The sequence below is a fragment of the Kryptolebias marmoratus genome, linkage group LG20, assembly GCF_001649575.2.
Source record: "Kryptolebias marmoratus isolate JLee-2015 linkage group LG20, ASM164957v2, whole genome shotgun sequence".
NCBI lineage: Eukaryota > Metazoa > Chordata > Actinopteri > Cyprinodontiformes > Rivulidae > Kryptolebias > Kryptolebias marmoratus.
This window is the reverse complement of record NC_051449.1, coordinates 5,113,226-5,139,146: the sequence shown is the minus strand read 5'-3', so window position 1 is coordinate 5,139,146 and position 25,921 is coordinate 5,113,226. Positions and strand designations below refer to the sequence as shown.

The 25,921-nt window shown below is 38.7% G+C and overlaps 1 protein-coding gene across 12 annotated transcripts in view; it reads left to right on the top strand.

Moving 5' to 3' along the window:
* Nucleotides 1–25,921, top strand: part of LOC108232894 (protein tyrosine phosphatase receptor type M) — a 187,375-nt gene that overhangs the window by 99,679 nt on the left and 61,775 nt on the right. For all 12 annotated transcript variants that reach the window (XM_017410986.3, XM_017410992.3, XM_017410990.3 and 9 more), the window contains exons 8-15: nt 430–738; nt 2,300–2,409; nt 7,405–7,606; nt 8,298–8,400; nt 18,970–19,243; nt 22,251–22,287; nt 23,706–23,780; nt 25,062–25,197. In XM_017410986.3, the coding sequence (XP_017266475.1) occupies nt 430–738; nt 2,300–2,409; nt 7,405–7,606; nt 8,298–8,400; nt 18,970–19,243; nt 22,251–22,287; nt 23,706–23,780; nt 25,062–25,197 (1,246 nt within the window). The remainder of the gene's footprint in view (nt 1–429; nt 739–2,299; nt 2,410–7,404; nt 7,607–8,297; nt 8,401–18,969; nt 19,244–22,250; nt 22,288–23,705; nt 23,781–25,061; nt 25,198–25,921) is intronic.

The window sequence follows — 25,921 nt, the reverse complement described above, 5'->3', positions numbered from 1 at the left end:
CATATCAGTGTGGTGCTAATAGCTGACCGCCACTGGGCCAGATGGAAAAGAGAATGGAAAAGGCAGAAGAAGCAGGGGAATGGTACACTCTGAAGGGATGATGCACCTCCTGCTGGGGGTTTCCACCAACAGACCTGTGGTGTTTTTTTGGTGTGTAAAGCTGCCTTAAGACCAAGTTAGCAACAGCAATAGGATTTGGCAATGCTCAGTGTCAGGCTGTGGCTTTGAAAGGTTTGTTTTTTTTTAATATTTATTTGAGCTACAAACAGAAGAGTCACTGTTTCAAAAATAAAATAAAAGCCCTGCTTGTTTTAGAATTCCAGTACAACTATTTTTTGACTTCTCTTGACTATATTGTCCTTAATTTTACTGAAACTATTTCCCACTTCCTGACATTTTCTCATGCTCATTCCTCTTTCGTTTTTACAGAGCCCATGCATGGCCCAAGGCGGCTGGAAGTCGTCGATATCCAGTCCAAGCAGGTGACTATACGCTGGGAGCCGCTGGGCTACAACGTGACTCGCTGCCACAGCTACAACCTGACCGTCCAGTACCGCTCCAGGGTGGCTGGTAAGGACGAGACCCGGGAGGAGGTGTGTTATGACGCCCAGAGCCGTGATCCTCAGCACACCATTCTCAACTTGACACCCTTCACGAACCTCAGTGTCAAGTTGGTGCTGCGCAACCAAGAGGGGGTCAAAGAGAGTACGGAGCTGGAGGTTCAGACTGATGAGGACGGTAAGTCAAACCCAATGAAGTGAAACATCTACAGCATGTTAGAGCATTACCCAAAGAGCTAATGTTACATAAATATAATGTAACTATCTTAAATGGGCATATGTAGTCCATTTATAATGCACTTCTTTCATAGCCTTCATTGACATTATTGCACTCAGAGAAATATGATCTTTTATTGATTTAAATGAGTTTATAAACATTTTAACATCACATGAAGGACTTGAACATGTGTATGTGTATATAGAAGTGTAACCACTTACTGGTTTAGTGGTTTAGATATATATATGTATTCAGGCACTGAAGCAATATGTTCATTCATAAAGGTTGTTAAATTTAACATATGCAATAGATTCAGTCGGATACAAACTACCAAAAGCACAAATAAACAACTTATTATTACAGCTTTTGGTGCTTTCTTATGCATGAGGCAGCCATATTTCTGACTTTGGGGGTGTTCCTGTTAAACCTTTCTTTTTGAACTTTGAATTTTGACTTATTTAATTATAGAAAAAAAATCATTATTGTGGTTTATTATATGCTCACAAAAACATGACTCCTCACATGACAAGTATAGCAATTAAACTTCAAAAATTGCTTATGGAATTATTTGCAGTTTTGCTTATCCACATTCTTATATCATCTTATAATACTGAATTTTAAAAATTAAAACAGAAAATGTTTACTTATATCTACTATAGATTCCAAAGTGTTTGTTTTGTCTTCACAGCCTTAATAAAACATGCTTGGCTGCATGTTTTGATTACTGTGGAGAGTCAATAATTCTCACCTGATAAAAAGCCATCAAAAAAGTTTTGGATTTTTTTTTTTTTTTCCAGTAGAGTTGGAGTCAGACATGTGTTGTATAGCTGTTGCACCTCCTTCAAAGATGAAAGCTCTTCTGTGTTGCCTCAGCAGATGCAGGAAATGAACGGCATAGAAGTCTCTCTGGCCGCCAGATAACAAACAAGCTCAGCTGATGAAAAGAGAGTCACGTCTGGCTCAGATATCTCTGGTTGGAAACTTAAAAATGGCAACTGTTTCTTGCTATCTGACTGCTTTGGATGTCTGCGCGTGAATCTGGGAATCTGTGTGTTTAGTTTCCCAGGGGGGAAGGTTTACAGACAGGGTGTAGTGGTTGTTCAAGATAAATCTTGGAGAAGAAAGGGTAAAAAAAAAAAACATTCACATCATTCTGCCCCAGTTTCAGAATGAAAGCAATTCACATGAGAGGTTAACGGGCCAGATTGCGTATCTTGGTACATGTAAACACTGCTGTAAAAATGGGATTACAAGTAAACCTTTGTTTCCAATGTGGTTTTACGTGTATGAAGATGTTCAGTTTTGTTGTAAAATGCGTATCAAAGTGTTTTCTTTAGGTTGCAAAGGTTTCCCATAACCTTACAAAATGTTAATAAAATGTATTTTACCTTCGTTGTTGTGTATTGTAGGCCTTCAAAAGGCAGTTAGAGACATTTATCTGCACAATTTAAAGCTGACTAATGCAGAATGTTCTTTCACCCACCGGTTTTAGGAAATAAATGAGTCTCTTTGTTCCCTACAGTCCCAGGAGCCGTTCCTCTGGAGTCCATTCAAGGCAGTCCCTATGAGGAGAAGATCATCCTGAAGTGGAGAGAACCAGCCCAGACTTACGGGATCATCACCCAATATGAGGTACAACAGCACTCGTGAAAAGTAAATCAATCAATTTCATTTCTATAGCACATTTTAAAAAAACCACAGGGGTAACCAAAGTGCTGTACAATAGATTAAAACAGTAAGAACAAAAACATACAAAGACATACACATACAGGTGTGTTTTAAGGTGCCATACAAGACAAGAATCACGGCGTGTTAAAAGCCAAAAATAAAAGTGTGTTTTTAAAAACAGGAAGAGAGTAGGCCTGTCTGACACTCAAGGGTAAAGTGTAAAATCATCCTACAAGATGCATAGTTTAGGGTTTTTCTTGGCGTTTGGAGCATCAGTAATAAAGCCCACCTAGTGTTCAATTGTTTGCTGGAAATTTGCAATAAGTGTTTATATTTAAATGTTGCAGTAGCCCAAATGTAGACAAAGAAAAAAGGAAAAATTATGAAAATTTGAAATGGACAATAACTCTTCTCACGCTGGTAATTATTCTTTTGTTAGCATACTTTACAACATTTTTTACAGAAAAAAACAATAAATAAACTTGTTTTCCTTATTTTGGTTTTGCTATTCTTTTTTCTTCCCGTCTTTTCATTCCATCCTGCTTCCCCTCATCCCTGGTCAATTTAGATTTTTCTGAACAATAGTAGGGACACAATAACTTGGCAAACAGTGTGTCCTCACAACATGTTCTGCTGGCATTCTCAAATAAATTAGCACAGTAGACGAAGTTGTCAACAACCTCTTGACAGCAGTTATTACAGCTGTTGTCAGTATGTAAAGTGTTCAGTTCTGTATTATTTTTGTATGTTGGTTATTCATCACTGCAGTTAACATGTCACAAAGCCCACTGACATCCCTGCAGACTCATCACTGTTGACCTTTTAGCACCTTCAAATGTGCTTAAAATAATCAAAGTCTCTAAAGAAAGGAAGAAACTCAGCCAGGTCTGTGTTTTAAAGGGGTTTTCTGTTTTTAAAAACTATTATTACCTTGTTAATGCGATTGTAGTAGACTAACTTCCAACTGCCATCTTAAATCAAATCCAGTTTTCAAAATTTTATTGAGGGTTCATTGAAATGCTAATATTTAAACCTTAACAACATTGACAAATTTGCTTTATAAGGTCTGCTAGACCTTGCTGTTGCTACTATTTACCATTTAAACCACTAATAATTTCTCCTTCTTTTACTTATCAGTTGTCTAAGGTTTTCTTGTGCCATAGCATTCTTTTTTTATTGGTTTTTGTTGAGGACTACGTTTAGCTGGGAAACAAATACCTGCATGTTGTTGTTTTGTGTCCTTAACCACGTTCCTGACCTCAGAAAATAGACATTTCCAAAATACGCCTTGAACAGATTCAAATTCACGACCAAACGGCTGCTGGAATAAGGCTGCAAACATCCTCCTCCAACCTTGTCCAGGATCTGCTCTGCTCTTGAATAATACAGTCCCTTCATAGACTTGGAGTATATCGTATGTACACACTGATCTTAACCAGCTTAAGGTGGAAATAATCCACCAGCTTTTCCCTCAGATTGATTCTCCTCAGTCGATCATTCCTCTTGTCACTGTTTGCTCTTGCTGACAGCACCGATTTTTTTTTTTTTTTTTTTACAAGGAGGGCAGATTAAACAGAGAAAGAAATACAAACCGGGTTGCTCCTTACGTTGCCCTATTAACTAGAAATCTAAAATATTCTCTCAAAGCTGTTTATTCAGGTGTGTAGTTCAGTGTTACGTCTTCCACATGGTCACATAGCAGGAAGTGTGTCAGCACAAAGCAGGAAAACAAAGTGCTGAAAAATGGGATGTTTGCTGCACGCATAATTGCTTTTAGAGAAACATGTTTCCGTTGTTTGTCTTTGTAAAAAATTCAGCATACAGGTAAAAGCATTCAGAGCTCGTCACGCTTCGCTATTTGTCAGGTTTGCTCATAATTTTTGTTTCTTGAAGCAAATGTGTTTCACTTTATAAAAGACCCTCTCCGGGCTATAATATGCATATGCTGCAGTAATTACTTCTCTCTGCCTCTATCTTTAAAAGCCCTAACAGCATTGTAATGTGTAAAGAAAGCAATAAGTCACTGACATCCTGGCATTTTTTCATTTGAATACACTTAATAGAATTTGTTTTTTCATTTTAGGAAAATTTTATTGTCAAGTTAGACATTAAAATAGATTTGAAATAAAGTAACAGATGGGGAAAGGGTCAGCAGCTTGCTCCAGATGTCTTATCATTTATCAAATTTGGAAAATTAACCCTAAAATATTCTGCTGCTATTCCCCCAAAATGTCTTTCTTTCTAGCTTTAAGATTTTATTTTGATTTTACATGATCAAAGATCTAAGAGTGAAACGTATCTTACAAGTGTTAAACTCTTCTAGACTAAAATTATTTCTTTAGTCCAGCTTGTTGAAGGCAGTTTTCCTGTCAACTTTTCACAAAACGAGTCAAGATCTATAAAATATCATACAGCAGATGCTTTCATTTCTTCCAAGTTCTGCTGGCAATTTCAGCAGGACACATGTCAAATAAAATGTTAGTAAAAAAATAAAAGTTTAAGCGAAAACACCTTTTACATTAAAACTCACAGTTGGTATGAAAGGTGGGCAATAATGTAACAGCCTGTTTGTGTTTGTTTGTCTGTAAAGAAAATATTTTATGAACCAGTGAATGAATTTTAATGAAATTCTGTCATCACTTGATGTACTTCTACAACTATTTAACTTTTGGAGTCAACTTGATTCAGAGTGGCAAATTATCAACCTTAGCAAAACCAAAAATGGCTATTACTCTGCCATTTTACAGATAATTGGCCACAATTTGTTGTGGTAGTAGCTGAGAGTGATCCTGTAACATACTCTGAGCCCTAACAGAGCTCTAAACAAGATCCGTGTTTAAAACCTTTATATACAATGTGACAGCCAAGATGTATTCCTTCAAGGAATGCAAATTTAAATTGGAGTTAGCTATTTTTATATTTGTAAATTGTACTTTTTTTTTTTACTTTCTTTTATTTTTAAACAGATCATCTAACAATCTATGTAGTTATCAGACTACTTGTCTAATTTACAAAACACATCAGTTTGCAATCATTAATACTCATTTATTTGTTCATTTTCCGTACCTGTTTTATCCTGTTTATGGCTTATAAAGTTTATAAAAGATCATTAATACTCACTTTGTTATTCTGCTCTTCAGTTTTAGTTATTCTCCAGATCAACTTGGTACTTCACCGTTAAAGGTTTCAACATTTCGCTGCTTGTTTTCTTATTGTTTTTGAGAATTCACTTTTGCATGGTTATCATTTGTTTGTTTGTTTTTACAAACTTTGTATGTACTCTAACAAGGTGTTGGAATTTGACTTGTATCTTTTATGGGAAATGTAAAATCAAAATTTAAAGAGTAATATCAGGTCAAATCAGCCCCAGTTTAATTTGCTCAAATAAATCAGTTTTCTTGTCAGTTCCATTATGGTTGTGAAAACCTTCCCGTGCCCGGTGTCGACAAGTCATTTCAAACTCCTTTAGCCTGCAATGTTATGATATTGGATTTTGGCATTGCAAACTCACTTCACAGACAAAGACTAAATGAGAAAGCCTTGAAGCATTTCAAAACTTGATGGACACAAATTATGCGGCACTCCAGATTCCCTTTGTGTCCCTTAATTGGAATTATAATGGAGGTTTTCCCTCACGAACAGAGGCATTTTCTTAAAGTAGGACTTTAAAATTATTCAGAATGGATATTAACAAAAACACTCACCTTAATGTGTCCCTCCAGAGCTCCCTCTGTTTATTAATGGAGGAGAAATACATTAGAGTATTTGCTCTCTCCTTGAAACTCACCAGCGGGAATCAACTTTTCTTTTAAAACGTGCTGCTGCTTTTACAGCAAAGTCTAACCTCTAGAATTAGACAGCCAAGCTTCATAGGTTTTTATACCACACGAATTTCAGAAATAAGCACAAAACCAGTTTGACATTGAGTTAGACGCTCAAACATATAGCTGAACCTTTTAAAGATTGCAAAGTGCTAGCTTTGGTACAAAAGCACAATTCCACAGAGCTATTTTTTGTTTAACTTCCTTGGTTCTACTTTAATTATGCAAAACAGTCTAATTTTTTCATATTTTTCCAACACAGAAACCATTTAGTTGAATAAAATGAACAATATAATGAATAAAAAACCTTGCATTTATTATAGGAATGTGTATTACCCACCACCTTTCAGGCCAGAGTTTAAGTCATGTTGAAAAATGACGAAATTTTAGCCATTTTGGTCAAACCATAAAATTATTGTCACTAATCTGCTGTGATGTGGTGAGATGTCACACTTAGAGTACGTGTTGTGAATGACTCTCAGCTACCACAACAAACTTTAGCTAAATATCTGTAAAATTTACTGAATTATAGCTATTTTTGTGTTGGCTAACATCAACCAGCTGTAGCATCCATGTTGAATTGGATTAACTTCAACAGTTAATGAGTTGTAGATGTTCATTCAATGAGTGTTTCTGAAAGTTTTATTAACATATACTGTATCTAGTGGTTCATGAGATGTTTTGGTAACAGAAAGACATGCACACAAACATTAACATCTGCCTACATCTTTTGGTGGTGGGCGATAATGACCCACCATGATGATATTCATCCTACAGTTCAAATTCATGTGTTTACGTGATTGCAGTTTTTTTTTTTTTTTTGATGAAGATGTTGACTTTGGACCACTCGAGTGAAGAAGCACAGTATAAGACTTTTATCACTTCCTCGTGGCATTTAAGCCTAAAAGAGTTATACAAAGAGCTGAGAGACTGGAAATATGTGATAACAAAACCATGAAAGGGATTCAAAACCCCAACACAATAAATCCAGTAAATACTTTATCATTTTGAGCCGCTTGAATCTTTCAAACTCGAGACAGTTTTATTTCATGAATACAAATCTTCCTCCTGCAGAACAGAGTTGAACCCGAGCTCTAAAAAGGCCAATAAGAGAATATTCATTTTCTGTTTATGCTAGATCTCCTACAAGGCGGTGAGCTCCTTTGACCCCGAGCTGGACCTCTCCAACCAGAGTGGGAAGGCAGTGAAGCTGGGCAACGAGACCACCCACATGTTCACAGGCCTCTACCCTGGATCCACGTACTCCTTCACCCTGCGCGCTAGCACCGCCAAAGGCTACGGCCCCCCTGTCATAACCCAGTTCACCACCAAGATTTCAGGTCAGCAGGGTCAAAGGGTCAGCTAGAGTGTAAATGATCCCGAATGTTCATACATTTAAGCAAGACAATGCAGTCTTTTATTATCTATTATGTTTGTTTAGCAATTTTTGCACGGTTTTGATTGATTGTTGTATTGGTCATAGAAAAAACAAAACAAATGTGTTTAGTTTTCAAAAGTTGTGACCAAAAACTAAAAAAAGATCAAAGATAAACTATTAAAAGTTCTTCCGAAAGCATGAAAAACTATTGATCATAAACACTTTTTAAATATTACAGAAAAGGCTGGCTTCTTGGAAGAAAAGTATAAATAAGTTAGGAAGCGAGGTGATTTGAACTTTTCTGCAGAAATGTAACAGGACAAAAAAATCACATAAGGCCCTATTTAGAACCAGTGTTGTTTATTTTTTTGTTCTTTTTATTTGATATTTTACCTTTGCGGTTCTGTGTTATTGTGGGGATGTTCTGTCAAATAGTTATCAATAGTTAATACTTTAAAAACAATGAAAAACAAGAAAAAAGACCTTTGTTTGGCTAGCCATTAGACTGGACAAAGACTTCTGCCTTTTTCTCCATACTTTGTGCTCCATGACTGATGTCCCAACTGATAAGTTACTATTAGACAGAACATCATGACAACATTGACCAGAATATGCCTTTTAATCTGTTTCTGCTTGTTTTTTTTTTCCTGTAGCTCCCTCCATGCCGGCCTACGACCAGGAAACCTCTCTGAACCAGACGGACACCACGGTCACTGTTCTCCTTAAACCCGCCCAGAGCCGAGGTGCACCCGTCAGGTATGACTTTCATAATGACGACACGCACAATCCAGCACAGGGGAAGGGGAAAAAAAATTATATATATATGAAAAAACACAACAAAGGAGCACAATAAAACACACACAACCACCATCGACAAGGAAAAAAAATATCAAAGAGCTCTCTTTTATCAATACCCCACCGTGAAAGAAAGTTGCCAGGGAATTCGGCGCCTTACTGTACACATCTGAGCTTTATTTGTTTGTGGATTTTGATCCTGTGAAAAAAGACGCCTCGCCTTTGAAGATGAGAACAAAGCCCAGTGCAGCCAGGGCTAGCTTCAGGATCTCTTTCCTTTACATGTCTTTTATGTACCAGACTGCCCACCCTGAGCCACCACAGGCTTCCGGGGGATTGAAGGAATTTTGCCTGCTCGGTGCAGCATGTATTAGTCATTATTAGGGAAGCAGTACAGCTGTTCTGTTTAAATGCCAAGTTATTGCACAAAAGTCATCATTTTGGCTCATAAATGCCACTGTGCCCATCTGGCAGGAGTTTATCAGGCTTTGGATGGGGTTTTTTCCCCTCTAGTTTCTCCATACTCATATTTTTTTTTGTTGTTTTTATTAGCTTACCTTACTTCAAAAATAAAAAACAGGCCTACTCTACTGGTACAAACAACTTCTGGTATGGTAACTAAAGAAAATGCAGCATGAATGCTGAGTTCTGAGCTTTCCTGAACTTTGCAGAAGAAGCTAAAAACTGCGTTGTTGAGCAAAAAAACAAGGTAAAATGAGCAAAACACTCACTCACGTTAGTTTTTAACTTATGAGTCATAAATGAAATGGTTTGGACTGACCAGGTGTCTGACTGTGATGACCTGTTGAATATAACAAACATTAGACAGTCAGAGCAGTTTTTAAATTTCAAAGATGAAATCATTAGGAGGTGGAGGTGAGATTCACCTATGATTTTTAGACTCTCTGTAAGCCTTTAATGGAATACGATTTTCATTAAAACGCTAATGAAAACTCAAAAGGCTCTTCGTGTTCGCATCTTTTGATTTATCAGACAGCAGCAAAACATATTGGTGACCAGTCTGAAAGATCAGGTGCGTGACATTTCGCAAAGGGAATCTGATTAGATCGGACCTCAAACATCTCTGTGTCTCTTTCAACACAGCACCTGTCTGAGCTGCAGTTACATTAAAGGACAGACTCTCCCACCCAGCAGCTCTGGATTAATTTGACATTTGATCAGCTGTTCAGAGGAATCCAACAGATTGTATTATTTAATAAATAAATAAAAAAACAGCACTGCTTTGTCGTTCCTTCCAATAGTTGCTGCAGAACAAAGTTAAAAACAAAACTCTGATTAAAAGCTAAGGTTTCTCCTTACTGATTAATTGACTTTATTGGATACCATATTTTAAACTGCTCTCACTGCCTGCAAATAAGACGAGGTGCTGTCTGACTTACCTTAATGACAGCTGAACCTGTGCACTCAGGTAAAATTAAAAATAAGAAAATCACAATTTTTCTTGAGTTTAACTTTTTCAGTTATGACACTGATTCTTCAAGAAAATGGAACGTGTAAAGAAATTAGATCGTCAACACCACATTGCTTTAAAATTCCTCTGCGCACTTGAACTTTTATTGCATAATGATATGATTTGTGAAAACGCTGACTGTATTAGGACTTTGTCCAGTCTCACAAGAATTGCAAACGTTGTTTGGACCATGAGTATCTCAGTCACTTTAAAATGCATAATTGAAAGAAACACAAAAGTGACCAACATCAGAATTACTGCAAACTGCTGCTTTAACTGTCTAAAGAAGCTGTTAATGTTATGTAATTTATTTCTGAAAAGAGGTTGTTGTTAGAAGTAGATCGATTGATCGGTTAGAAGATTAATTAGTGATTTTGGCCATTTTTTTTCTTTTTTCATAAACCAGGCAAGCACATCTGTGGGCTGAACAGTGTTGTTACATGTGGCTAAAGACTCCAGTATACTCTATAAAAAGTCACGTGGTTGCAAGCCATTTGTTTTCACTCACACCTTTCATAGTCCACAAGACACTCGGATGAGAACTCCCAGGAAGCTCCTCCCTCCTCCTGCAGCATTACAACAGGTTTCTTCCTGCCGGCTTCCCAACTCTCCTGTCCTTGTACAGATTTTTGCTTCCCTTACCGCGACCGGATGTGTTTATTACACAGACTGAGGCAGTACACGCCGTTTGGCATTTAGAAATATAATGGCGCACAATAATGAGCGAACAAAGAAAACGTGTCCCGACGCCGCCCAGCCGAGGCGCACTTCCTCCTGGCCACCGCAGCCACGACGAGCCGTCTGTGTCTCTGCGGTCTTTTTAAAGTCCATAGGTTTATAAGTTTTGCTAGAATAGTTGTAAAGACGGCTGGATTTTCTAACAGCCTCCAGCTGCGTCTCAGCGGAGCAGCAGAAGCAAAATGACGCCATTAAAGCTTAAACACGCCCACAACAACTTCTGACCAATCACACGACACTTGGTGAAAACCAAGGCCAGGGCCTTGCTGTCACGAAGGGGTGGATGAAGCTGCTATGCAAACAAAAATGCCACAATTTTAGTCACGCAACCACATGACTGAGAGCTGACTTTGTGACTTCTCATCGAGTATTGAAAGGTCTTATATTTCCAATCAAAGATTTTGTCTTGGTGTCTTTGTTTCATGTCGGGTCTTTGCACATCTTCTCGCTCAGGGGTGTCCAATCCTGGTCCTGGAGGGCCACCATCCTGCATGTTTTACTTGTTTCCCTGCTCCAACACACCTGATTCAGTGGTTAAATCACCTCTTCATGTTCTACAGAAGCCTGTTAATCACCCATTGATTCAAATCAGGTGTGTTGGAGCAGAGAAACAAGGAAAACCTGCAGGATGGTGGCTCTCGAGGACCAGGATTGGACACCACTGCTCTAAAGAAAGCTGAGCATGACAATCTGTTCACTGGTTCTTGAGTTATTTTGCTAACAGACCAATTAGCACACAGACACTGGCAAAAAAAAAACATTCTCGCTTTTGCCTTCAGCATTAAGTGACAAAAAATCAACTTTATATACTAGCAGTCATTAAAACACCTACAGTGTATTCGTCAACCTCTAGTAACCTCCACCAAGGAAGTTATGTGTGGGTATTGTTGGTTGGTTTGTTTGTTTCTTTGTTAGCAAGATTACTTAAAAACTAATGAACAGATTTTGATGAAATTTGCAGGAAATGTTGAGGTCTCAAAAAAACTATTAAATTTTGGTGGTGATTCAGACACTACGGACTTGGTGGAAGTTTGCTCTTTCCAAGTTCTTGTCTTAGACATTACACATAAAACACTTTATTTACATCTTTTAATTTCAAGACAATGAGTGAGTGGGTGAATTCTTTTGCATTGTTTAAAATGGTTTGACAAACACTGGGGCTTGCTGTAAAACTCAATTTTCCACTATCAACTCATCTGAGTGCTTTAAAGATTCCAGCCTGGAGATCTTTAGTCAGGCTTGTCAGCTCATGTTTACCGTATGTGCAGCTGTCCAGATTAATGCCCAGAAGCCAGACAGGGAAGACCGAGCAAGGACGTCAGAGTGATTGGTTTTTAATTTTCTCACAGGTACAATTCAGATGGCCTTACGCAGGCTGCCATTCTTTCAGCCGAGTAATTACAAACCCCTAATTATAATTAACGGAGTGCCACGAATTGGAGCTTCCACTCATTAGCACACTGGACTCTGACTGTTTACCATTGTGAGGCATGCACAGCACATTAAAAGATAAAATAGATTTGTCTTCATAAAAAGAGAATTTAGTTTGAGACCTTCATTCTGAGGATGGAGCTTCGATAACACTCAGTGATGCTTTTCAAAATCTTATTGTCAGCTGATATATTTCAAATGTGGACGTGCTGAGGTTTTAATGATGGAAGAACTGAGAAAATGTGTTTTGATACAGATGTTTAGTTTAGCAGATTGTGAATGTTTAATGAATCTCAAGATATATCTTTTTTTTTTTTTTAAAAAAACATCAGTGGAGTTCACTGCATGGCACCACCACACCTCAGAACTAATTGAGGCATCCTTTGATCACAGCAAAGCCTCGCCTGAGCTGAACTTTAGAGGTCTACAGGTACACAACTCTTTTCCCACCTTCTCACTTCCCTGAAATCTGTCAGGACGTAAAGGCCAGTGATTCGTCTTCATGTGTGCTCACGCTGTCTGGAAATATAAAATGCAAAAAGAAAGGAAGTGGAAAAGGGCAGCAAACAGGAGAGGTCCAAAAAAAAAAAAAAACAAGTGAAGATGATAATGGTATGCTTTTGATGGTGTTTTCCGCCCTCATCTCAAGTGACAAATCTTTGAAAATTTACTTTAAAGTAGCTTTTATATGGATGAGTGGAGTTAGGGATCATCAAACTTCCAAAGATCAAAGAATGCCAACACTCCTAATAAAAAAAATAAAAAATCTAAGTTAGCATTCATTGAAGGAATGCATCTCACTCACTGCCTTGCATGACAAAGATTTAAACAAAAATCTTGCATAATCAGTAAGAACTTTGAATATGTGCTAGGGATGACCATCAGCTACTACCATAGAAAATTCCAGCCCGATATTTCTAAAGTTAATGAGTTGAACTTTCTCTTTAAGTTGAACATTTTCTAATCTTATGTTAATGAGGCCAAAAGGTTTAAAACGGCTGATTCAGGAACTTTTCTCGATCAATGACACCGCAATAACACTTCTTTATGTGCGGTTTTCATAAAGTAATAGTAGGCCTCAGTTTTCCCAGAGCGGTGGGTGGCTCATTTTGAAACTGAACACTTTATGAAATCAGATTTAAGGCCTGTATGAAGTAAGAGTTTAAGAAGGGGAGAGACTGATCCACAGAACTGCAGAACAGGACAGAGCGGCTTGAAGCTTGATTTGATAATGCAATCTCGCATGCTGATTGGGTTTAGGAGGCGATAAAGCTCCAGACGTTTGCATTTCCAGAAGCAGATGTTTTGCTGTAATGCAGGAAGGGACTGGAAGATCTCATGATAGGGCTGCCTCCAAAAAAAAAAAAAGGCAACAGACGACAAATGTCCATTTCAGTTGAGCGTCCTGCAGTCATGCTGAAGTCAAATTACATTTAGATGGATATGGAAGGACAATTTCCTCAGTGAAGGAACCAATACTTTTTTTTTCACTTGTGTAATTGCTAATCAGTGTAACATTTCCAAGTTGGAATTTGCTTCTAATCTCTGGGGACGACACGCGTAGCCGGGAACAATTTTTACCAGAGGGGACACTGTTTCTTTAAGAGGATTACTGAACTGTCTATCAGTCATGTCGTGTTAAACTAATGTTTGCTATGGCCCCTTGTCAGTGCCAGAATCCGCCTCCTCACTCCGTAACATCAAAATAGATGTTTACAAGCTTCTGCAGGGGAAAAAAATGATTTGGAATGCTTTCCTTATCATCCACGCCACTAACACAGCCCTCCTCTCTCCCGCTACAACCTTTGCCTTGAGGAAGCTCCTCTACCCTGCAGCATTAGATTATCTCTACTTAACCGTGGCCTGAAATCTGTTAAGTGATTTTCTACCTTCCTAAAATAAGCACCAACTTTCTTTGATCGTGGCATAGCAAACACTAATAGCTATGCCTAAACGTGACACAGCTCACTGCTTTTTACGATTTAATGGCAAATGTAATCTATGGTACCTTCTAATTTGTTTGCTTTATAGCTTTACGGACACCGAGGGAAAAATAAAGAGCAAGAAGACAAGACGCAGGCAGGAAGGATGCAGGGTCAGGAGAACCGTGTTACTTACAACCACTCTTAAATCACACATACAGGCATACAGAGCCAACAGATTAGCATTAGAGGGAGACAGTGATTGAAATGCTCTCCATACCCTGTGTCTCGTCTGCTCAAACAGCCCGCAGTTCTCCCTCCTATCAGCCCACATGAAAAATAAATCTGAGTTTCAGGTCACAATCCAGTCGATTTCAAGTCAATCCGCCATAATTGGTTGGCGTCACATGGCGGCAGAGCTGAAATCTATCGAGCAGCGAGGCTGGAGGAGGCCTAATTGGTGTCAGTTCAGGTTGCAGCAGTACTGCAGGAGAACAGGTCTGCCCTGCCGGCCTCTCTGGAAAGATTACTCTGAACAGTATTTACTATTCTCCTGGCACAGCTTCTCGCTTCTTTTATTATTGTCTCTCTGCTCTGGATGGATTTTAGAACTTTTTTTAATTAAGGTTTTTCATTAGAGATAAATCAAACTTACTGAAAGTCAAAGTGGTTTAGTGTTTCAGTTCCAGTTTAGGTACAATTTTAAGCTTTTTAATTATTTAAGTACATGTTTTATGCTTCCTAAAGGTCAGTTTTATTCTTTTTGGATTTATACTTAAAATTTATTCTCTTATTGGTTTTGCACTTTTCATTGCTTCACGCTCCACATCCATCTATTTTCTTTTACCTATCCATTGTCGAGTTGCAGAGGTAACAGGTCCAGCAGGGAAATCCAGTCATCCCAAGCATGTAAGGTGTTTCCAGGCCAGAGAGAATATATAATCCTTCCAGCGAGTTCTGGGGTCTCCTCTCAGTGGAACATGCATAAAAAACCACCTCATTTCACTGAGGAGGAGCACTGACTCTACAGCTCCTCCCAATTGTTGGGGCTCTTTAACTTATCTCTAGGGATGAGTCCGGCAACACTACAGAAGAAGCTCATTTTATCCACTTGTATCCGAGATCTCGTTGTTTTGGTCGTGGTCCATACCTCATGACCACAGGTGAGAGTTGGAACGTGGATGGACCAGTAAATCGAGAACGTCGCCATTGGGGCTATAAAGTCTGCAAATTGTCCTCATGGGAGGGATCAGACTAAGAACAATTTGAAGACCTTAAAACCACAGAAAACGGGTTACTTTGCTCAGAATAAGGACACTGAGGCACCCTCTTGAAGCCATGTTTTGAGGGCAGATCACCAGTGACCATCTGGGAGTTCAGCCTTGGTTCCTGGGGCTCGGCTTCATGCCCTCACCACCTGTGGGGAGAGTAATTAAGGTGGGCATGGGCATGCTGATTCCTGGTGTTATAAACTGGCTTTTCAGCCTTTATTTAGGTACATCATAATGTAACACCTGAATCTGCTCTCTGAATTAGTAGCTATTATAACTACAATGAGCAGTTTTTTCTGCATTGTCATGTTTGACCAACAGGCCAGTAAGAGAAGTCTGGTGATTTCAAAAATGGAGGTTTTAAAGAGTTGGGAATTTGGAAGACCAAAGGAGCTTCAGCAGAGTTTGTGAAAAAATGTCTGCTTTTTTTTCCCCATCTTCTGAATATTTAATCCATCATCCAAATGAATGCCGGTATCTCGCAGTTACTCAGATTTGTATCAGATCAGAATAAACACAGGCTACAAAAGATGTCTGCTCGTGCTATCTGAGCCATTGTTGTTCATCTGTTGTTTGTTTTTTCGTGTCACATTAAATCACGAAAAGGACTAAATGACTCTGTCAAAATGACTCATAATGTAAACTGTGAACCCAGCGAGAGGTGACAAGGTGTTAGCTGCTCAAAGGCATATTAACAAGTTAGCAGTAATTAGATGGGGAAAAAAAAGAGGTTAATGCATTTTTATTTCACAACTTATGAGCCAGTTCTGAAAGTCAGAAGGTTTTAAAGTATACTAAGAAGGGCTGCTTGTTTGGAAATGTTAGCAACAGAACAACTCAAACCTGGGGATATTATTGTCCCTATCGGTTACAAAAAATGAGCCAGAACATTTTTATTAAACTGTAAATTTTATTGTGTACTACAGAGTTCTGTTTCTCGCTGCATCGAATATTCTGTGAAATGGAGACAGTGGTTCGGATTTCCACATTACAAGAGTTCCTACCCTTGGTGCCTCATAGCCCTCGGCACTCGGTATTTTGCCCGAGGAAAGAAAAGCAACTCTATTATTACTCTGTCGTTAGGTCCTAGCTCAGCCACATCATCATATCTTAGGAACCCACCTGGGGTGAGCCAGCTTTTTATTTTTATTTCACTATCCACAGATTGATTTGGAATATAAGGCTGTAAGTGATGGCTGCAATACAAACACTTTATGGTCCTGATAAAGTGGACATAACTGTTGTTTTTTTCCTCTTGAAATAGAAATTTAGTCTTTTTCATAAGTCATTTTTAGGAGTTTGTTGTTGTGTAGCTGTGTCTTTTATTGATGGCAGTTCACATCAGATCTAGTGTTTTGCTTTGTACCTTTTTACAGACCAGTCAGTCATTTCTCCTCTGCTCTTCAGCCACTTAAACGCCTCTTTGTGAACCATCCCTACCTGCTCTTTGACCTCTGCTCTCGATAGAGCACAGTAATTAAAGGCTGTTTTTTTTCTTTCCTACAGACTGAGCAGGATTAAATATTTCATTACCTCCCCACCCGGTGCTAAAAAGAAGAGCTCCAAGGAATTGGGGACACACCCACCAAGAGCAAAAGGGGGATTTTCTAATGACACTGCAAGCACCTTATGATAAACTGTGAGGTTAAAGAGCAACTGCTGTACACACAAGGGGTTATTTAATCATCCGCCACCAACCGCAGGGAACAATTGATCATCTGCAGGGCTTTTTGCACTGCTACCACACAGATTAAAGAGTACAGATATATATTTTTTTATCTACTTCTAATAATGCAGTGGAAAACATTCAGGGTCGCCCAAGCCGCCCAGCTTCTTCACATGGCACAGTTGAATAAATAAATTAAACATGAGTGGCTAAAAAAATGTGCAACAATGATTGAAGTGACTCTTTGTTCAATAGATTCAGAAATTGCAAACTATTTCAATCATTTAGGACCAGATTAAACATTTGTCTGAATGTTCCTGGTGGACCAAATACAACCTTTTTGTGCTTTATCTGTTAAAGGTCGACGTATTCTGAGACCGTTTTGTACAAAAGTATGATTTTCAAGACAAGTGGCACAAGGTCTTTGTTGAGGATTAAATTTAAAAAAGTATTTTTTGTTTGGATGTTTTATTTCTATAATTTATATTGCATGTTGTGCTGCAGAGGAAAGATTTAAGTAATTATAGGCAGAAATTGCTTAGTTTTTAGGCTGCTTTCAAGCATTTATTTTTTTTGCCTTCCTCCGAATGATTAAGGCAAACGATTATGTTTTTTGCTTGTCTGTGTGTGTGCACATTTTCTTGTGTCTGTCTTTTACCAAAATGGCTCATGAAGCACTGCATATGTTTTATTGAATCAGTTAAGTCACTCAAAAGTAAGAATTGAACGAACATTTACAACCAACCCAATTCAGGATGACCATCGCAACCAAGTGACCTTAGAAAGCACAAAAATAGCTATAATTCTGGCATTTTCACAGATATTGTGCTAAATTTTGGTGTAGCTAAAAGTCTTGTGACATCTTGCGATATGCATAAGATTGCGTGTAAAGTTTATTTCAACGTTGGACCAAAATGGCTACAACTTCTCAACATAACTTTCCTGTAAAACATAAAAACTGCATGTGTGCATTTTTACTCTGTTCGTGGAAAAGCATGAACAGAGTAAATGATTTGTCCAAGGTCAAGATAACTTGGAAAAGTCTTCAGAGAGCCTGGAGAACCGTTGATCATGACCATTTTAAAAGACTACAAGAAAGTCTGAATTCTTGGAAGCAAAAGCTAAAGAAACTAGAGGTAATCAAGCTTTTATTCTGACCCAAAAATTCCCCACAAGCAGTGGTCAGCACTAAGTTGTTTTTTTTTCTGTGTGGTCATTACACATCTTTTTTTTTTTTATCTTAAATAACACTTTAAATACCTGAAATAAATATTGTATTGGCTGCCTGATGTTGCTTGAATTTGTGCTTGTACAATATAAATACAACAGAGAAAAGCAGATTTTAATACATGAAGTCACAAGCTACAATTTTCATCAAAAGAAAACGTGAAAAAATATATATTTAAGACTCAATGAAATGTTCAAAGAAATAAAATTACTTACGTCCATATTTAGTAATGGTAGCTGTAGCCTTTTGGAGACTGACACGAGTTCCAGGTCATGGCTGCTTATTCTCTGTGGCAGCTGTAAACAGACTCTTTGTCACTCAGTAGCTCAATAGATTTAACAGGTGGATGTGTGATGCATACTAACCTAAATGACTGCAAGACCGTCTCCCCGCCTCAAACTAAGTGGCCAGCTCACAAACAATCTCATCTGTGTTAGCCGCACAAGGCTGCAGTTTTGATCTAACTAATCACAAGGCTCGGGTGGAGAGGAAACGAAAAAAGCTGTTAACCTTTTCAGCTGTTAAATGATAAAATAGGCAAATACCATTAGTCTCTTTCCTGTGTGAATGCATATATATCTTGTGCTGCATTTTGAGTCTTTTTTTAAAATAACTTCAAGAAGAGATTTTTTAGAATTATTTCCAATTGCTAATTTCTACAGAAGTTTAGCTTTGCAGCATAAAGAGGCGATTTCTGTTCTTTCTGAAACTATGTGGCAAATCAGAAAACTGCTCGTGTTTGCCAGGAGCAACCAAGAAGTGCCTGCTAGAGTCGGTTAGTTGTTTGTGTTCTGTGTTTGCAGTGCATACCAGGTGGTGGTGGAGGAGGAACGTCCACGCAGAGCGCGGGGCACGGCGGAGATCTTACGCTGCTATCCGGTTCCCATCCACTTCCAGAACGCCACGCTGCTGAACTCGCAGTACTACTTCACGGCTCAGTTCCCCGCCGGAGGCATCCACTCACCCCAGCCCTTCACCGTGGGCGACAACAAGACCTACAACGGTTACTGGAATGCCCCTCTGCTGCCACAGAAGAGCTACAGTATCTATTACCAGGCTGTCAGCACAGCCAACGGGGTGGGTGCCCGAAATCAGTCACTTTTTATGTTTTTCCCCCAGCTGCCAAAAGTAGAAGGGCAATAATATGTCTGTCATATCAGTGGGTGGGTTTTATTAAAACTTTTAAAACGTAATCATTGTATGGACGTCTACAACTGGTTTTAGAGTCAACCTGATTCAAGTTGGTCAGCATAACTTAACTAACCTCAACAAACAAAATAATTTAACAGATATTGAGCTAAAAAACGGTGAGTTTTAACACAATAAATCGTGCAAAACGTCACAAAGTTTGACAAAGTTGGCAGTAACTCTGTCTCATCTTAAGATCTTATTTTTATTTTCTGACAGTTCAGTTTGACCCAAAACAGCACTGAAATCAAACTTTTCTTCTTCTTTTTTATTTAATTTAGATTTTAATTTCCATTAGATTACGGCCAAATCTTTTGTTTGTTTCTTTGTTTTTTTGTCTGTTTTTTGTTTTAGCCAAGATTTTACAAATAAAACATAAATTTTTATTTAAGACACAGTGGTGGTGATAATTATTCTAGTCAACATTGTTTAAAACCGATAGCAAAACAGTTCTTTGTAATAAATGTTAATTTTTACAGATATTTGACTTTGAAATAAGTTTGCATTAAGATTTTAGGGATTTCAAATATTTAAAGAATGTGGTTACTACTTTGAGTCTTTTTAATCTAAAAATTAAAACCAAACAATGGGAAATGAAACCAAAAAAAAGCTATAAATCATAAATCCTTTGTTGACGATTAATTCTTATGCAAACATTTTTCAATTTGCAATCGATGTTAGCCATTTTATGACTGCTGGTTTTTTCATCTTTATTGCCTCCTCTTTCTTTCCAGGAAGTCTTTCTTGAAAATGAGTATTTAGCCTTTTGAATAAATTGACAGTGTTAATATCAATAAGCTGCACATATTTATTGTATGTTTATCACTTTAATATGAATACTTGTTTCTAAATCCCAGCAGAAGCAGGGGGGTGCAAACTGTGGAAAATTTTAAAAAAATTATGTTGGAAAATTTTGGTTTCTTAACGAACAAATCTGCAGAATGATTACGGTCAGTTCTGCTTTCTGCCACTGTTAGCAAATACACAAGTTCACAGTCTCATCTGAGTCGCTACATAATCAGATTAGCATAATTGAAAGAACAACTAATTTGTGTACTTAATTTAATCAACTTCAGTCGCTGAGACTGGAACAATTAGAAAAATGAAGCACAAGGCTGTAAAAGAGACTTGTTTTTTTCTTTTTTAGCAAATAAACTGTACAGTATTATCAAATAGGCTACACTTTCTTTTTAGCCTTTAATGTTTGTGTTAAACATTAAATATAAGCAATAATTTAATGAAAATGAGGGTAATTCACAGATTGACTCCTTGGTGACATAAAGGCGCAGAGCACAGAGTGGCCTGGCAGCTTTTGTAACCGCGACGAATAAATTCAGCAAAACGCAAACAGCAGTGGCTGCAGTTTTAGGGTCAGCCTTAAAGTGCAGAACAATGTGTCATGAGATGCTCTCCTCCTCCGTTACTCTGGCTCTGCTTTCTTGCCTTTTTTTTCTGTGGAGCTTCATGCCAAACACAACACAAACGCTGATCAACAGCATTTAAAAGATGCAGTCATCCGGCCTCCGGCTAAGTGTGCGAGCCAGGGGACAACAATGGGGTTTACTAATCGCACAGGTCGCTGCTTCTGTCATCAAGTGGCACTTGGCAGGACCCCTCCCTTTTACCGCTTGCTCAATTGCAGCTTCAAGAGCCCCGCCGATTGTGTCCTGAATGAAAATCACCATAAACAACCTCCTTGAGAAGCGCCAGCACGCCTTTAAAGAGGCAATACAAATAACATCTGAGGCAGAGCGGAATCGAATTAGCGAGTTTGCTCTTGAGAGTCAAGCGTCGATAGTCTTCCAGCAGGAATCAGTGAGTGCTGTTATGACACTCATCGGTTATAAGCTCAGTGTACAGGAATTTTACATCTGGCATTTTATTCCACAAAAGCCAGATGCACTATTTGTTGCCTACTGCCAAAAGGCCAAGGCGAACGATCGTTTCGCCTGCTTCACAACTCCATCATTTGTCAGCATAAATTCAGCAAAACACAAACAGCACTGACTGCACTTAGTCTCAGTCTGAAACTCTGACATGAAAGGTGGTGGGCAATATGTGTTTCTTCAAAGGAATTCTATAATTTTCTTTAGCATTCACTATCAATAGGTTTGAGCTTTTATAATGTCTAATCATTTGGATTTGAGCTGTTTGGGCACTTAGTGAAGGTGTGAACCACCCATACTAAGATTTTTAACATCACCTATAATTAAAAGGCCATTTGACAGTTTAAAAGCTACGGCACACGTACCCAAGTTCCCAAGAATGTTTCTCCTTTCTTACATTTCATCTCTGAATGTTATCTTCTCTTTGGCCAAGCACTGGAGAATATTTTGTGTTGCATTACTCATCTCATCCCTGTTTCTGTATCCTTTTTCCTCTCCACTGGACTTTTTCTTTTTGACAGCAAACTTCTGTGACAACAGCGAGTGCTGTTTTTTCTTTTCTTTTTTTTATGTTTTCTGTTGTCAGAGCTGAAAGTCCATTACATATTCTGAAAGTCTCCCTGATGTGTCATTTTTGGAGCCCTGCTTAGTGGGTCGGTGTTGCTTGTCACAGGGCTCTGCTTTCTCCACAGTGGATGACCACCTTGAGCTGCAAGCTGCCGACAGATCGCTGCTGGTTGACAAATCAGCGGCTCAGCACCTCTAATCTGTGCTGCGGGCCCTCTCGCTTAGCTGCATTTTATGTCACAGTCATCGAGCTCAACAGATGATAGGGGACAGCATGAGACTGGCCACAATGTTTCTTGTAACCGCGGGTTCTTGGATAGGTGTTGTTGCTGTCATACGTGTGTCTTTGTGTGCACACTTGTGAATGTTGTCTAATAACCTGCAATCCTCCTCTCCTGTCTGTTTTGTTTTCCTTTTTCTTTTTCTTTTAATTGTCTGAACAGGAAACCAAAATCGACTGCGTTCGAGTTGCAACCAAAGGTAAGATTGGATTAAATTTTTTGGAACAAAAAAAATGATTGCCACATCACTTGCATTTGATATCTCAGAACTAACAAAATTAACGTATTTTCAGTTTGTTGGTGTCACTGTTGGGTTGGTTTTCGCTGATGCCTTAAAGAACAGACTGTGTGATTTAAGTTTTAACATGAATTTTGGTCAATATATTGATTGAGAACATGTTTTTCCATGACTGGGAGGCAGCATGTGTGCCCACGGAGGTCTGCAGACACTTAGCCACGCGGCCTGAATGTCCTGCTCCTCGCGTTAAGGGCGAGGAAGTCTAAGCATCATTGATCTGGGAGAAGAATTGATAAGGCCAGAGGGAGTCGTAGTCACAATCCGTTCTGGGCTGTAGGAGGTTCTGTCACATGCCCTGACAGTCTCATATATATTGTGTGGTTTGCATGCAGCTCCACTATAGATTTCTTGTGGAGGTCAACATCTGCTTGGGTCAATCTGATGAAGTCGGATAGACAAACAAGGGAAAGAAAGAAATACATTAAAATGTGGCTCAAAAAGATGATGAACTTCGTAAAATGGTTTCTTTTGGGTCTGCTTTTCAGTATCTGTTTAAATGTAGCTTATTTTTTTAATGCCAGTTTACAACGAAGGTCATCTCTTAATACAATCCATTCACTTAGAGCACATCATGAAATGCCAATTGGTAAAAGTTATCTTTCTGAGAAGGCCAGTTGATTGCATCAAATCTTCCACTTTGTCGTAATCTCCCATCCTGAGCAGCTCGTTGGCAACAGGGAAATGGAGCAACTCCTTTTTAACAAGAAGAAACCTCCAGCAGAACCAGCCTCAGGATGACTGGCTGGGGGCTGAAAGAACAAGAAAGAGACACAAACAGGCTTACAAGAGTTGGTTCATGTGTAGTTTCTATGAGAAGAAAAACATATGTAAATAATAGCAATAACTGCAAATACAAACATGAAGAGTAAAAACAGTGGACTCTAAAAGTCTAAGCATATAGCAGCATAACTAAGGGATAGCTCAGAAAACCCAAACCAACCCTAACTATAGGATTTATCAAAGAAGGAAAGTCTGAAGCCTAGTTTTAAAAGTAGACAGGATGTCAGCCAGAAACAGGAAGTTGGTTCCATAAGAGAGGAGCCTGATAACTTAAAGCTCTGCCTTTCGTTCTACTTTCAGAAACTCTAGGAACCAAATGTAAACCTGCAGTATGAGAGTGAAGGGCTTTGTTAGTAAAATATGGAACAATAAGCTCTGATGTAAGATGTTAGAAGGGAATTTTACAGGGAACTTATAGAGTGACATTAAAGTCTTGCATGGTGATGGAAACTAATGTTTTGAGCTTCAGTGTGGTCTTTCTCTTTTTCCTTTGTCTGTTTCTTGCTGCATGCCATCCTGGATCTACTGACTATATTCAGCCGCCATCCTCGTGACTCAGCTCACAACCCCCTACATCCGCATGGCCCCGGCAGCCGGTGACAACCAACTAACAGGTCAGCCCCATCGCCCTCGGAGCATCCTCTGACTCTCCGTCACTTCCTTTTTAATGTGGTGACTGTACTTACAGTCCCTTCAGCAGGACAGCAAACAAGCATAAGATCACATCTGTGCGGTTTTTGTTTATTGCCTTTCTATTTGCATAGAGGTATTATTATTATTATTATTACTATTATTATTAAATCAAAAACATGCCAACTTTGTTGTCTACCTTCATCTTCTTAGTGGACATGAAAGAGCTGCTTGATTGTTAGTTTGATTCATCACCGCTGAAGATTTTTGACAGGAGTTAATCCCCTTCCATGAATATTTCTCATTATTCTTGGGAGATTAAGTGTGTTGGTTGTTAGTTGTTGCAGTTGTAACGCTCAAAAATAATGCTTCTTGTTGCGCTCAAATTCTTGAGTTTCCTCAGACTAAAATAAAACTGACTGAACATGGAGCACTCACATCTCAAATGGGGATTTAAAGCTGACAGCATGTCTGCAAAATTAGTGTGAAACAATGTTTTAGGATAAAATCGCCTCCATCACTCTAGACATGACGTTTTTTTCGCAGTCTGGCAGTCCTCCAGCGCTCTGCCTAAAATCATGTCTCCTTTAAATAAAGGCTGTTGATAACGGCACACCTGAGCTAAAACAATGTGTCACAACCATCTCAGGGTGGATATTTACTCTTTTGATAGGGAAGGAAAATGGCAATACTAGCTGTTTGACATAACAATTTATTATTCTAAATTTACAGCTGGTGACAGGGAATAATGGTGCTGCTCAGGTGGACAGATGTGATTCGAGCAACATCGCCTTCTTTCAGAGTGCGTCTTATCACTTCCCAAGGAACAGATGCTGTTAAAACAAGCTGCTTTTTTGTATTACCCAGTTTGTTTGCGCCTCTCATCGTTGGCTATCTCCTCCCAGGCCGATATTTATTGTTTTGGTTATTTCAGGCATTTTTATCTTCTCGGGTATTATCTTTTCCGCCCTGCATCGTGCATTTTTCTACATCTTAGCAACCATTTGCCACAAATGTGATTAACCAAGGGTAAAGAAGGTATGCACTTATCTCTTGCAGTGCAGCTTCATCCACAGATTGCTGATGTCCACTAAGGACAGAGCTAAAAGTGGAGTCTTGAGACAACTGGAAGTCACTTTTACTCGTAGCATAATTTTCCCCAAACTTTAGTGAATTTGTAGATCTGTTTAATCTACATTCCTGCTTAAATAAAAAGATCAGATTCATAGTTTTCTTTTTAATTTGATCTATATAATGTTTTGCAGGAGCAGCCACTCACAAACCTGATGCAGTGGAGCCGGAGAAGCAAACAGACCACACTGTAAAGATCGCAGGGGTCATTGCTGGGATCCTCCTCTTCGTCATCATCTTCTTGGGAGTGGTGCTTCTCATGAAGAAAAGGTAAGCTCATTAAAACACTGTTAAAAATCTGTGTAGAAGTAGTCGCACAGTGCCTAAAAATGAGCGGTTTCTTCTTTTACCGTTTCCTATATTTCTCCCTCAAATGGTAGCATTGTCAATGGCGTCATAAATAATTAATTTGTTCATGTTGATGCGGCCCATTAACGCTGTTTACAGCCACGAGATACAAGTGTGCCATGAAAAATTAATCCGTTTCCACGGCACCCTCGAACAAATGTGCAGCACTTCAGTGACACTGGAATGGGAATGGGAGGAGAAAAAAAATATATTTTGGAGTGTTGTGGTGTGGAGAGAGGCGTAGAGGAGATAAGAAAGAAAATATGATGAAAGGCTCAGAAGGAAAAGAGGATGGCCGCATAGCTGAAGGCTAAGTTTACATTAGCTCTGGACCCTGGACTCTAGAGATCCTCTGCGCACATCCCAGTAATCAGGGGAGCTAATGCTCGGCAAATATCAACCTCCTTTTTGTCCACAGTAGGATTTAAAATAACACAATATCACTTTCTGCAGAAATTTCCTCTGTGAATGCAAGTTGGTTTTCTAAATTTTCGAGGCTGTGTTAGGTGTAAGTTCTTTAAAGTTGATAACTTAAATCTTTTTGAAGTGGGGTTCTACAGAAAGGTTATGAACAAATCATGTCTTCTGTGTTGTAAGAAGCTGTTTAAATGACATTAGTTGTGAGAAATATAGATTAGTTTTGACC